At 42.7% G+C, this 13,952-nt stretch overlaps 3 protein-coding genes across 9 annotated transcripts in view; 2 read left to right on the top strand and 1 right to left on the bottom strand.

Moving 5' to 3' along the window:
* The window catches only part of RB195_006482 (uncharacterized protein), a gene marked incomplete at both ends in the record, with an annotated part of 61,609 nt that extends 56,349 nt beyond the window's left edge, over window positions 1-5,260 (top strand). For all 4 annotated transcript variants that reach the window (XM_064179592.1, XM_064179590.1, XM_064179591.1 and 1 more), the window contains 5 exons: window positions 822-983; window positions 1,039-1,147; window positions 4,556-4,632; window positions 4,870-5,053; window positions 5,211-5,260. In XM_064179592.1, the coding sequence (XP_064036531.1) occupies window positions 822-983; window positions 1,039-1,147; window positions 4,556-4,632; window positions 4,870-5,053; window positions 5,211-5,260 (582 nt within the window). The remainder of the gene's footprint in view (window positions 1-821; window positions 984-1,038; window positions 1,148-4,555; window positions 4,633-4,869; window positions 5,054-5,210) is intronic.
* A 403-nt stretch (window positions 5,261-5,663) lies between these two features.
* RB195_006481 (uncharacterized protein) lies at window positions 5,664-7,874 on the bottom strand (the record flags this gene model as incomplete). 2 transcript variants are annotated; one of them, XM_064179585.1, is made up of 3 exons in its annotated part: window positions 5,664-7,361; window positions 7,405-7,592; window positions 7,805-7,874. In XM_064179585.1, the coding sequence occupies 3 exons, from the start codon at window positions 7,872-7,874 to the stop codon at window positions 5,664-5,666; spliced, it is 1,956 nt and encodes a 651-aa protein (XP_064036529.1). The 2 variants fall into 2 exon arrangements, with proteins under 2 accessions (XP_064036529.1, XP_064036530.1); XM_064179584.1 differs by lacking the exons at window positions 7,405-7,592; window positions 7,805-7,874 and having other exon boundaries at window positions 5,664-7,166.
* A 570-nt stretch (window positions 7,875-8,444) lies between these two features.
* On the top strand, window positions 8,445-13,952 carry RB195_006480 (uncharacterized protein; the record flags this gene model as incomplete). Of its 3 annotated transcripts, XM_064179582.1 has the most annotated exons (11): window positions 8,931-9,048; window positions 9,183-9,374; window positions 9,555-9,773; window positions 11,100-11,254; window positions 11,323-11,423; window positions 11,484-11,697; window positions 12,864-13,021; window positions 13,100-13,127; window positions 13,518-13,537; window positions 13,613-13,784; window positions 13,908-13,952. In XM_064179582.1, the coding sequence occupies 11 exons, from the start codon at window positions 8,931-8,933 to the stop codon at window positions 13,950-13,952; spliced, it is 1,422 nt and encodes a 473-aa protein (XP_064036527.1). The 3 variants fall into 3 exon arrangements, with proteins under 3 accessions (XP_064036528.1, XP_064036527.1, XP_064036526.1); XM_064179581.1 differs by lacking the exons at window positions 13,613-13,784; window positions 13,908-13,952 and adding an exon at window positions 8,445-8,472 and having other exon boundaries at window positions 8,926-9,048; window positions 13,518-13,568; XM_064179583.1 differs by lacking the exon at window positions 13,100-13,127 and having other exon boundaries at window positions 13,518-13,573; window positions 13,693-13,784.

Genomic DNA, 13,952 nt, shown 5'->3' with positions numbered 1-13,952 from the left:
ACCATCACATACAGTTTTTTTTTTGTTTAAATTAAATCGATTTTTATGAGATAGGTCTACAAATGGCTGTATATTTTCAAATAATAGATGGTATATTATCTTCTTGTCGTTTAGCGTGCACAAAATATCTCCATAGGATAGCATTTTAGAAGAAAATTGTATCACGTTTACGAGAATACCCAAGGGTTCTGACACGAACAATACCTATTAAACTCCTGAACTGTATTTTGGCCACCATAGCCATAGGTTTGACCCATTAGGAAATTGGAGGAAAGTGTAGGGGATATAGATTAAACAAGAAGCCACCTAATCATACTTGAGCTGCACCCCATGAGCTAAACCCCCTTCACCTGAAGAAGGTCCGGCTTTTAACTATTGCACCTATGCACCTAGTCGATCCTATTAATGTTTTCATTTACTTGACTTTCTGGAAATGTTTGTTGAATTCAAGAAGGCTGCTTCTCCGAACACTTACTATGCATTTTGATCGACTAATTCAACCCTTCAAACTTTTAATCATTTGAAAACTTCCAATACGAATTTATGCCCGGCAACTTTTTTTTTGCTCAATTCAGTTTGTGCAAATCTCATTTTCACTTGATCACTTGAATTTGATTCACTTTCGAGGGAATAATACACCATTCCCACCATGCGTCTTTGTGACTCACAAAATGAGATATTTTATAACAGACAGCCCTTCAACTTGATTTTTTTTCTTTCAATATAATTCTGTTTATTCTGAAACTTTTTCTAGCACAATGTTTTATGTTCGATTCGCTCAGATATGTTTGATCAAATAACTTAAATGAGATGATTTCCAGGCAGCGAAACGTTTTGCAATGAAAATAGATAACAATCTACTTATGGCGCAGATGGCTCAACGTTGGGATGACGTACGATCGCATTTTGATCATTCAAGTCACACCAACCTCTACCTTGTTGACAAGGAAAAGCCATCAGGAGTAGTGCGCATCACATTCACTGTTAGTGGAGAAAACGTTCCTTTCTTTCAGGAAGTGGAACTGAAACTTTTTTCAGATGGAAGATCTCGATATGGACATGAAACATGTAGGATCCGGCCAGCGGCGGTTGATGTGTTTGGGAGATGTCTGCATGAAAAATTCCAGCACCAAACTGGTTGAAAAAGGTAAGCGTCTGGATTTACAGGCAATGTCGGATAAGTACAATAATTGCCCATGTTCGACTGTCTTTGAATCTCGTCATGTTGAAACGTAGTTTTAACTGATTTCCTTGAGCTGTAGCCAAGATTGGTATCGATCTTTATTAAACAGCGGCTAACGTTTCGGCGATATCGCCTTCGTCAGAGCCTGGAAAACTCAAAGCCATTAGTGACCTATCCCCTCAAGCGCCTCATCACCCTACAGAAAGCACCCAAACGGTAAGCAAACTCAAACAGCAACACATAGGCTAGTACTTACCTCATTAGCTAGACTTGTTAACTCAGCAGACCACCACGTACCACAACTACGAGTCACAAGGGTTTTATATAGGGACCTTACGGCCCGCCCTGTAGATCAAAACCCGCATAGATCTTGATACGGGGATAACTCGTTTGTGATCGCAATGCACTCATCCTTCTTGTTCATTTTTGGACTTTTGGCGGTTATCCAAAAGGCCTCTAGCGTTCTGCGTGCTGTGATTTCGGACTCGTAGGATAATATACGAACTTCTACCTCTACTTCGGAGTTTGGATGACATATTCTACGGTGTGCTCCAAGTGGGGTGAAGGTTTTTGATTTTGCGAGTCCATCTAGATGCTCCTTGACCCTAATACACAATGGGCGTTCCGTTTCCCCTATATAATCGTCACCGCACAACCTGCACGTGATACGATACACCACTCCCGCTATCATGCAATCACCCTCTTTGCCATACGGGCAAACCACGCAGCTGGGAGTTGTGCAGAGTCGATCATACACACGGTTACGTACCAGCTGACCCTTGAGGTTTGCTGGAGGTATTTCCACAACCCTCACGTCATTCCTTAGACCCGCTTTTCGTAGACAGCCCCGTACTGCTCTGCTCATATCATCAGATATATAAGGTAAACAGAAAGGGATCTTCTCTGGGCCATCCACTACGTTGGGTCTTCGAGCGGGATACCGTGCTTGTCGGGTAGCACCATCTCCAGCTGGGTACCCATTGGACATTGCTACTTTATGGGCCACATTTATAGATCATGCTTTTTCCTGGCTACTCGATGAGACTCTTGCCGCCGTTCTGTACATGTTACCTAAAACAGATTTTTTCATTTTGCTGGGATGCGCTGAAAGATAGTGGATTAAGATGTTTTTACTACTGGGTTTCCGGTACCACTTAGTCTTACATATCCCATTCCGCAAGTAAATGTGCACATTCAGGAAAGCCAACCAGCTGTCTATCGGTCTCTCCCTTGTGAACTTAATGTGCGGACACTGCTGATTGAGAAGATTGAAGCACGCGGGATTATGTTGAAAAAGCATGGTCTATAAATGTGGCCCATAAAGTAGCAATATCCAATGGGTACCCAGCTGGAGATGGTGCTACCCGACAAGCACGGTATCCCGCTCGAAGACCCAACGTAGTGGATGGCCCAGAGAAGATCCCTTTCTGTTTACCTTATATATCTGATGATATGAGCAGAGCAGTACGGGGCTGTCTACGAAAAGCGGGTCTAAGGAATGACGTGAGGGTTGTGGAAATACCTCCAGCAAACCTCAAGGGTCAGCTGGTACGTAACCGTGTGTATGATCGACTCTGCACAACTCCCAGCTGCGTGGTTTGCCCGTATGGCAGAGAGGGTGATTGCATGATAGCGGGAGTGGTGTATCGTATCACGTGCAGGTTGTGCGGTGACGATTATATAGGGGAAACGGAACGCCCATTGTGTATTAGGGTCAAGGAGCATCTAGATGGACTCGCAAAATCAAAAACCTTCACCCCACTTGGAGCACACCGTAGAATATGTCATCCAAACTCCGAAGTAGAGGTAGAAGTTCGTATATTATCCTACGAGTCCGAAATCACAGCACGCAGAACGCTAGAGGCCTTTTGGATAACCGCCAAAAGTCCAAAAATGAACAAGAAGGATGAGTGCATTGCGATCACAAACGAGTTATCCCCGTATCAAGATCTATGCGGGTTTTGATCTATAGGGCGGGCCGTAAGGTCCCTATATAAAACCCTTGTGACTCGTAGTTGTGGTACGTGGTGGTCTGCTGAGTTAACAAGTCTAGCTAATGAGGTAAGTACTAGCCTATGTGTTGCTGTTTGAGTTTGCTTACCGTTTGGGTGCTTTCTGTAGGGTGATGAGGCGCTTGAGGGGATAGGTCACTAATGGCTTTGAGTTTTCCAGGCTCTGACGAAGGCGATATCGCCGAAACGTTAGCCGCTGTTTAATAAAGATCGATACCAATCTTGGCTACAGCTCAAGGAAATCAGTTAAAAGTACAATAATTGCTGTAACTATCAGAAAGAAAACGAAAAAATCCGAATCAACATCCTTTTTTTCATCACTGAGTGACTTTCAAAGCCAAACCTTGATATGTGAAGAAAAGACCTATTATGCTATTCAAAATTGAAGGGGGAAATGGTCAGCCATAGAAGTGACGGGTGGCTGTGTATTGGCGAGCGAAGCATCCAGATTACTATGAGACTTACTGTCAACGTTGGGATCAATCTAGTGATGGATAGGGGTGTAGAGTACGATTATGAATGTGAACACGCTCAATTCTCCCCAGCCACAGTCATGGGAAACGGTGCTTATTTCTTTAGAATACGTGAAAACGCGCCACGATCGATCGTTTGATGATCAGTAAGGTTTCCTTGCATCTTCAAGTTAAAGCAATGAGTAAGCTGCCGACGGACCGTATGGTTCTAACGTACGTCGTTGGAACAAGGAAACGCCGTTGCTGTCGTTTTTTTTCAGGCAATTAGAGGGAATGGAGCAAGCCCACGCTCGTACTCATAATCTACCCCCGATATCTATACTATCCATTAGGTCTTTCACTTTCTTCATAGGCTGCGTTTATAGTTGCGGTCGTTCTCGTAGATATGTAGATCTCGGATAGTTTGCAAGTGTCGCGACGAATATGACGGATCAGTTGAACAGATTACTCCAAGTATTATACTCGTGAAAGTGATAGAATGTAAACGAGTGAAGTTGATTTCGTCTACGCGAAGAGTCCTCCAATCAAACTGATCTGTGAGATGCTTCTGAACTGGTGAACTTGCATAGGGTTATTGATGTTTTCGTTGTGATGTGTGTGCAAGCTACACCCCAAACCATTGCTAGTAGTCGGGATCCAGAATTGAAAATTTCCTCAAACGCCACCTCTAAAGACATAAAATAATATGTATTTATATAATTGTAATGCCCGTATCACTAGGAACATTGCTTTCGCAAATTTCCAACATTTCTGTCTCTAGAGGGAAACGTCAATCTTGGGCCGCACAGGAGATCTAGGCTTCTGGCTTATTTTGAGGAAAGCTGGCTGGGAATTTTAGCATGTTATCTATTTATTTACAACTTATTCACGTGAAAATCTTATTGCAGTATTCATGGTGTTGTTTGATGACATTCTCGTTTGTTTACAACGCCGGAGCAACCAGAAGTACATGTTCATTCAACAGGTTAGTGGTTTCTCCTTAATCTTTCCTTCAGAGCACTACTTCAAGAATAACTTCTTGAAGACTTTTGCAGAGAAGTAGTAACCTATGAAATTGTCCACTTCTTCTGAATTATACATTCAAGTGGTGGAATTCATTTTTTAAAATTTTCTATGGGAACATCTGACTAGAGGCGGACATTTTCAAGGAAATTTGTGTTATTAATTCAATTTATTGAGTCATTTCAACTAAGCATTTCAGGAGCAGTCTGTATTCCCAGTGAGTGGTCTTATTTTGAGACCGGCTGATCGCAGTGCTTCGGTGATGATCATTTCGGGAGCAATCACCAAACCTGCATTGCTGGAAGTAGAGTTCAACTCGAAAACAGATCGGACTAAATGGATAAAAACGCTTGAAACAGCAATACATAGTGCACCAGTGAAAGGTGAGTGGAAGTTTTGTATTGTTTCTCTCAGGATACTCCAAGCAAAAACAGGGGCACCCACGTTTTTGTCGTGTGGTCCACCAATTCCAAGAATTTCTGTTTGTTTTTTTGGAGGCATCTAGAGCGACATTTTCTTTAGTGAAGGTTCTTAATTTAGAGTATAAATACAAAACTAACCAAGAGACATTTTTCACGGGACCTTTGTGAATTGACTTACTTGACTTAATCGGCGGGCTGATGTCATCGCCTGACGCGATTACCCGCATCTTCGCCGAGGTGTGCCGTCCTTAAACACAGCTCTGCCCAACCTTCTCGATCTTCTGCGAGAGCTTGCACAGAATCAATCCATTCGTCGCTATTCCATGTTCTGCGAAACCTTACGTCTCGCCTGTACTGCCTATCCACGCCGAGTGTGCTTTCTTTTTTTCCCCCCCAGTCCAGAACTTCCGTTTTCGGCCAGGTGGTTTCTTCCACCTCGAACCCGGCAAACTCCTCAGAACTCGTTGAAGAAGGCGATCTGCCGGTCTCCTTAATATATGACCAAAGAAGCGAAGACGATTTACTTTAGCGGCTTTCGAAGGTGGTGCAAGGTGTTGATATCTTCCACGTGTCATCCGCCGGTAAACCACATCAATTTCTGCGTAAAGATCTTCATTGTGGCATCCCCAGGCCAAAAGTAGCCAAGTAGCCGTCTAAGCAGCTTTCGTTCCGTGCAGTCAAGCTTCTCCATAACCGTTGATGGTGCTGCCCAAGTCTCCGATCCGTACATCATGATGGGGCGAATTGCGGATAGGTAGACTCGCAGCTTGACTTCGTTGGTGATGGGGGTCGACCACAGACATTTCGTTAAGGAGTTAAATGCAGAAGTGGCCTTAGCGCATCTTTGCTGAACATCTCTCTCGTAGCTGCTGTTGTTCTTCAGCATACAGCCCAGGTAACAGAACTCATCGACGAGTTCTATCGGTTGTCCTTCCACCCTGATTCCTGTTCGAGGTCTCGAAGAGATCCACATCTGCTTGCATTTATCAGGGCGTAGGCGTAGTCCGTAGGCTGCAGCCAGCTTCGATACAAGGTTGACAACATGTTGAAGTTTCGTACTGCTTTCCGCGAATATAACAACATCGTCGGCGTACTCGAGGTCAGTCAAGGGGCACCCTGGTGGTGCTAAGACAATGTCGGCAGGACACTGGTCGACTGTTCTTCGTATAATGTCGTCGATGGCGAAATTGAATAGGAAGGGTCCTGCAACCGCCTCTTGTCTTACTCCAGTTACCACTTCAAACGGTGTTGTACATCCGGCTGGTGTTCGAACTGCAGCAGTTGTTCGTTGATTCATGTCATCAAGCAAGCAAACGAACTTTCCTGGTACTCCATCGGCACGAAGCGCGTTGAGAAGACGGCCTCGGTGAGGAGAGTCGAACGCGGCCTCAAAGTCCAGAAACGGTAGTTGCATTGGCTTCGAATACCGCTGCCAGATTTCGATCACTCTCCTGACGATGAACACCTGATCAATCGTAGATCGGCCAGGACGAAAGCCAGCTTGCTCGTCGCGCGTTGTTTCTTCGCGATGTTTAATGAGTCGGTCCAGGATAATGCGCTCCAGTACCTTGTACATAACATGCAGCAAAGAGATTCCTCGATAATTCCTTGGGTCCGTGACGGATAACTTCTTGTGGAGGGGAATTATGATAGCGTGTCTCCACGAATCAGGTATCCTTTCGTTTATCCATATTGAACGGATGATCTTTGTCATCTCATGAATCCCAGACGGAGGAAGATATTTTAGCATTTCTGCGCTAATCCCGTCGTCTCCACCAGATTTTCTATTCTTCATTTTCTGAATACAGACCAGGACCTCCGACTCGGTCGGTGGCTCCTCGTTAACCGCATATGTCGGTCTATGAACGTGTTCGAGTTCAGGAGTTGACGGTGCTAGCCGGTTCAGCAAGGTCTTGAAGTGTTCCTTCCAAATTGGAAAGGTTGCTTCACTGAAAGCTACCCTATTAGCACTGTTGAGGACATGGGAACATCTTTTCATTTTGCCGCTATACTGTTTTAGTAGAGCGTAGGCTTTCCGCGGGTTCTTGTCCTCCCACGCCTTCTCAAACTCCATCGCTCTTGACGTCCACTTGTAACCGCGGTTTTGTTGTAGTTGACGACGCACCTTCCTTCTAAGACGCTTTTCCTGGTTGAAGTCACCAGCGCTGCGCGCGACACATACAGAATTGTATGTGGATTTTGTTTCCGCAAACGCAAAGGCAAACTTCTTCCGCGGCAATAGAACCGGGAGCGTTTCCCTTGCAGCGTCCTGGATGCACTTTCCTAAGGACTAAGGAATCCGCATCGCCAACCTTCTTCCTGGTCCGTACTCCAACATGAATAGACACACGTTGGCGGAATTTTCTTCTGCATTCATCGTCTTTCAGACCTGCCATGTCGATTTCCGGTTGAAGAGGAACTCCTCGGTTTCTCTTGTGGAATCTTGAAGCTGAGAAGAACTGGACGGTGGTCAGAGTCGAACGCGACGTCCCAAACAGCTCTAGATTTTCGGATATCTGACTGAGGAATGTTCGTCGCCAGAACGTAGTCGAGCTGAAGTTTAAGAGTCCTCATCTTCCGCTTGCGTTGCTCCTCAGGCGTTAAAAAGGTTGACCCCTGCCACGTGAGCTGATGGTGTCGATGATTCCTCTTAAACGTGGATGATGAGGCCCGTCTGTTTGTTGTTGTTGCACAAGTCGACCAGACGGTCACCGTTGTCCGACGTGCGCTCCGCTGCATAGTACCATTTTCCTAGCACATCGGACTGCTGTTCGAGTCCCATCTTCGCATTTGCGTCGATTCCGACAATGACCACCGACAACTTTGTGAACTAAATTGTATTATACTTTTAGCCTCATTTGGAAAAGTGTGTTCCCCCATTTATTCAGCATAAAATGTATGCCGTTTGCAAATTCAATACCTATTTATTGACATTTGCTTCCTCAATACTTGGCTGCATATGTGTTTGAGTCTACGGCGCTGTTATTTGTCACCATAAACTTAAGGAAAAAGTAGTGTTTTTATATTGCTTATTACAATCCTTTAAGACGTTCTTCAAACTTTCAGTTCTTACGTCTAGATTCATCTTGTCACTTTGTTCATGAGATTATTTATTATTCATGATTGATTGTTCATGAGTTTATTCTAGATCTGAGTTTTTGAGTTGCGATTTCAGATGACAGCGTCTCTTTTATTTGCGAAACTCCTTTGAATTTGAGCTTTGTTTTCAAAAGCTTTTTTTCCTTATAAAAATGAAGTGTCTACGTTTTTCTCACAGTGATAGTGGGGCTTTTACTGCCTTCGACGTTTTTTTTTTTCGGAATAGCAAGTGTTGAAGTTAGTAAGTCGATTAATGTTCGTAGTATTCCAAAAAAATAGAAGTATTTAAGTCGAATTTTCCTTCTTGTGCACTATGGGTGCCGGATATGACCTTCGCGGACATGTTTTTTTAGGAGCACAATTTTTCGAATTTTGTGGAGACATTGTTTTAGATGGGCTCATTTTGAATTCAAATAGACTGACATTTTCTTTTTCAACTTATTACAGTATACAGAGATAGTTTGTACCCAAACCTTTAACGTATTTTGGCAAAGCACCCCAGCAACAGAAGCTGCCATCAGAATCAGCTTTATCATAAATTAAGCTATATCATATCACATTATTATAGCCATATCTATTTTAAACCCAACCATCCAGTCATTTCATATGCTTGGATATGAAATGATTGGATGAAATTCCTTGATTAATTAGGCAAGCTCTGACTCTTTAATGCGATGAACAGTTCCTTACGATCAATTGAATATGTATTACTTTTGAAGTGTCTTACATTCTAGTCCGGATGTCGCCCCGAAACGAAGATGAGGCTGCGCGTCAACTCGAGCAAGAAAGACAATTACAGCTGAAACGACAGAAGGAAGCAGAAGACGCATGGCTTCGCAAGTTGGATGAGATGTTCGGTGAGATTTAATGGTGGAACCTTTTCTTACATAAATTATCACTTATTTTTATTTTAAAGTTTCTCATTATTCATTTTCTATTTATTTGTGCGTGATTATGAGTTCTTCTAAGATGTTTTTGCTTTTCATTCCAGAACAGAGGAACTCCCAGGAGCGCCTGATTCAAGACTACATGTTGTCGTTGATGAAATTCTTTGACGATTTGCGAACTCACCTGCACTCTTTGCCTTTAAAACAACGCCCTGAAGTTGCGGATCGTATTCGTGAAGCCGTACGACAGCATTGTCGCGAGCTGCGTGTTTCCCGAACCGCACCTCTCAATAGATGTGGGTTGTTCGCAAATTTTTTGGATTAGTTTCTATAGTTAAAAACCATACCAAAAATGTGGTGAAGCCAAAGATCTTAGTGTGTTGTTATTAGCTCCTCTTCAACTTTTTTTGCTTCGAATGGTTCTCGTGTTCACGAGAAATGTGCTTACCTCACATTACTAAATTACTGATTTGCAGTGATTGAAAATGCCTGTGTAGCCCGTGAATCGGAGCTCTGGAGCTTTATCGACGTCACTGCTGAAATTGCGATTGACGGTACACCTGATTCCGATGGCGGTGGATCAAGCAGTGACAGTAGTGCCAGTGGGCGAGGACAACGACCACGACGCATCCATACATTCCACGGAACAACGGGGCCTTCTGACTCTCACTCACCTTCAACTTCCGGGAAAGAAAGTATGGTGTGACTTTTTAAACAAATTCTTTGTCGATACTACGTGGTTTAATCAAGTTTCTAACCATGTAAATGGTAGTTGGGCTCATGATCCTAATCTGATTTATAGTAACTACGAAAAATGAAATAATAAAATTTTAGATCGACAAAATTTTGGATTTTGTGCTGATAGAAGTAGGAAATTACAAAGGGTCTCAAATTTGTTTTCGATATGCTTTCATTTCTTCATGACAGAATTGCAAAACTACAGAGAAGACAGTAGCTGTTATTTGTGCGCTAATATGCGAAAGTGGTGTTTCGTATCCGTTTTTACGTGTGACTACGACGTTAGATCAATGCATGGAAAGTACGAAGTATGCTTGTGCAAAATCTTAGGCTTTGTTTCAACTGGAGCAGGTTTTTACGACACATACATCGTTTCTGATCTGAGCCAGGTTTCGTTTTTTTTTTTCAAACAAAATTTCAATACCCTTAAGCTTCTTCCTAGAAATTACCTGCTACTCCCAACTTTTTCTTTTCTGACTTAGTACCTTTCTTCGTGATCTTTCACGTTCGTTTTACACTTACACCCACTGACGACTGTACAACCCAAGGGTGGGTCGTATGCATGTACAATAAGTGTATTTGTCATTTAGATGTGGCATTATGTAATTATGTGAGTAGTCCTACTTATACACTATTATACGAGAAAAAAAAGGAAAAACTACCAAAATACAGGAATGAGGAGCTAATACAAAAAATACTCCAACTGATCCAGTACGACTTGTGGGTGGTTGTATACGAGAGATCAAAAGTAACGTTCTGGCCCCATACCTCACAGTTCAAGAAAAGCGCAGTCTTCATTGTGTTTGGCATTTCGAACTTGGTTAGCGCTAGATTGTTTTGTTATTAGTTAGTTTATTTATTCGCTAAAAAACCAACAGCAGTAGAGCTTCACTGCTATTTGGAAGTTTAATCCTTTTGCGTTTTCGCTATAACAGAACGTTATTGATTTCTCAGGGTAAGCACTCATTCTTACAGTCCTTTCCGTCTAACTCTCCCTTTACACTAATTTGAAATGTTATTTGAAGATATTAAATTCATCTCTTCACTCCTAGTTTCCAACAACGTTCTCCTACTCTCAAAAATAGCGACCACTCGCCAACTGGTAATCTTTCCTTTTCCTGTCATTGTCTGCGCCCTCTCTTCCCTCCGCACTCTTCTGGTTTTTGCTAGCACGGACAAACAAATTAATTCTATCTATATACGTAGTGTCATCGTTGTTATTATAACATCTGAAGTCTCAACATCTTTCTTCAGTGCGTTATAACTTCTAATTTTTCTTGCAGAGTCAACCATACGTCGACATACAACGGTCCCCCGAATGAGCGTTAGTCAAGATGGCGGTAGCGGCGAAAAGAGCGACGACGAAGAAGAACGACACGAGCTGAACGAGGAACGCCGGGAGCAACTGGAAATCGATGAAAAGACGCATCGTTTGCCGGTGGGATCCAGCAGTGGACTGAATAGTTCTCCGATTTGCCTGTATTGTTGCTATTATGTCATTTCCAGCTTGGCCTTAACTTAAAAGCTCGACGTGCTATGACGAATCTTATCCGGGATGTTGTTAAGCTCAAGGTAGAGAACAACCATCTGCGAAATGAAATATCTTTGTACGTTTGCCCTAACACTCGAGATGGAAAGTTTCTTTTCTTAATGCTTGACTCTTACAGGAGCAAAACTAGACTCGCAATGAAAGACAGAACGCAAAATGTAGTGTCGTCATGTATGTTGGCCTCTGACACCATGGAAGCATTGCGCAGGAAAGAACAAGAAGTTCGCGAAGAGGATTCACGTCGTCGGCGGGAGTTGGAACAATGGGCCGAAGAGCTACGTGTTGAGCAGGAACGACAGAAACAACAAGAGGAGCAGTTACTTCTGGAAAAGGTAAGCTGATATTCTCGAAGGGACTCTTGTTTTCTGGGACTTTTCCGTAGGATGGATGCCGAAAGTGTTCGACCGCATGGGCGCAGCGCATTTGCCGAAACTCACGCTGTTTCTCCATGCGATATGCATTCGTTAACCCCTTTGCCTTGCCGGAATTGAAGGTGCACACGGTTGAACACATTTTGCACCTTGATGAGAAAGAATGTTGGTATTCTTTTATTCCATTGTCTTTTACTGCAAAAGTCTGAAATTGAGATGCTGACACATTCACGACTTGCGCGACAGATCTGCCCATTGTTGCAGGAAAGCTACGTTTTTGTTCAGAATGGGATCTGCTCAGCAAAACTAACGGATCGGAAACATTAGGAATACAGGCTTCGCGACTAGTTGTTCAAAAACCAATTGTTCAGAATATGAGGGATGTTCTGCACCGCGAGTGAAAAATATTTAGTGCTAAAGTCCTTAGTTCCCTTGTAAATAGACACCAGACCAGATGTACCCTTTTTCATATCTCGTACGACATCACATTCTTGAGTGTAAGCTTTATTTTTCTATAGTAAACCAGGCAAAAAAGTTAAATATTCAATCTTAGGTGTTGTACGACCGTTGTACGACAGCTTAGAATGCCAGAACCAGTAAATCTTATTGCAAACTATATAAAGGATTTGATTTTTGTCATATAATCTTCCTTTTAAAAATAACTGTAAACTTGGTTAGTTGATTGCATGACACGCTTTCCTGTAGCTGGAACACCCATTATTTTCCTTTTATTCTTCGAGCCAAACCTATTAAAGTAGAAAAAGACAGGTTCCATTCTGAACATTTCCTCTACATTTGAGTTGGGTTTTTATTCGGTCACATTGCTAAATCTTTGCGTTGTTCGGCAGGTGTTGCTGTATCTCTTGTCATTCCCGCGGTATATCTTTAGTTCCACAGACGGTTCCCCTAAAATTTGGGTATATGTGGCCTTTTTTGTTAACACTTCATTCGTGTCCATTTTTTGATACAGTTTGCTTTTGCTGGACGAGTTCCGGGAACTACAAAAAGTTTCAACTAGCTATGGCATATTAAAAACAAAAATACATTTAAGATCCCGATGGCATTTCATAGAATTCGTTAATTCTGTATATTAGTGATCTAGTTCTCTGCCTTATTGCTATTTCAAGGAACGACTACGTCGTAGTGAAGCGGAACTTGCTGACAAATGGGCAGCACTTCATGCGGCTACAACTGGTGGCGCATCCACAAACGCACGCATCATTGGAAGGATATCTATGAAAAGCCCGAACGCGGTGGACAGATTGTCGTCATTCCGCGAGCAAAAGTGAGCCATTTCCAAGGCAGTTTCCCTTTTTCGTGCTCCAGTTGCAGAAATATACCCATAAAGCAAACTATTATTCAGATCTACTGAAGCGAATGGCACACAAATGGTAATGTTCTCGTACTGTAACGCTTGTTTTCACAAAATCAGCTGTGCATTTCATTTTGTTTGTTGTCCCCAGTAACACATGCGATCTTATTGCTGTTTTATTTACGTAGTGTTTGTGATAGTTTTAAGTTTCTCCACAGTTTCGTAGCATACGCACTGAGCTCAGTTCTGGTTGTGAAATGGTTGAAATTGCCATATTTAACTATACGAAAAAGATTTCGTCTGGAAAAAAAGGAACATGAGTGGGATTAAAGAAGTGTGGGTCCCTCGTTCTCGTAACTCGATAATGGACGGCTGTTTTCTCCAGACGTAGTCTTTCTCGACCCTAACTGCTTTCCACGTTTAGCATGTCCTGTGGCAGCCGATTTGATTAATGTTTTGACTTTTTCAGGGTGGTGACATCTCAACAGGGTATTTCTCCCGCTCTAAGAAATCTCACTAAGAAAAGTGAGACGAAACGCATCAAAAAGTGATGAATCCATGCAGCATGCAGTTCTCGATGTCGGTTTTGCGTGTCTCGAGTGTAAATCGAACTCGAAGTTTCTGTCCGAGAACTTCTGTATCAGAGAAACAACATTCGAGCAATGAATATGCATGCATGTATCAGTTTCTGCATCTTTTACAATGTTGGATTAGGATTCAGGAACAGGAGATTTCGGTAATCATTACTCAGGATCACTCTTTTTCTCCATGTCCTTGCTAAACCCATAAGTACCGCTAATTTAATCCCTTTAGTCTACGCTATCAAATATAAAGTAGGTCCTAGTTATTTTTTTTTCAGAGGACCTGGACATCTCCGTTGTTTCAGCCTAATCCAACACTTTAG

This window comes from Necator americanus, chromosome I (assembly GCF_031761385.1).
Source record: "Necator americanus strain Aroian chromosome I, whole genome shotgun sequence".
Classification (NCBI taxonomy): Eukaryota; Metazoa; Nematoda; class Chromadorea; order Rhabditida; family Ancylostomatidae; genus Necator; species Necator americanus.
The sequence above is the reverse complement of the archived record's forward strand: the minus strand, read 5'-3'. Positions and strand labels throughout refer to the sequence as shown.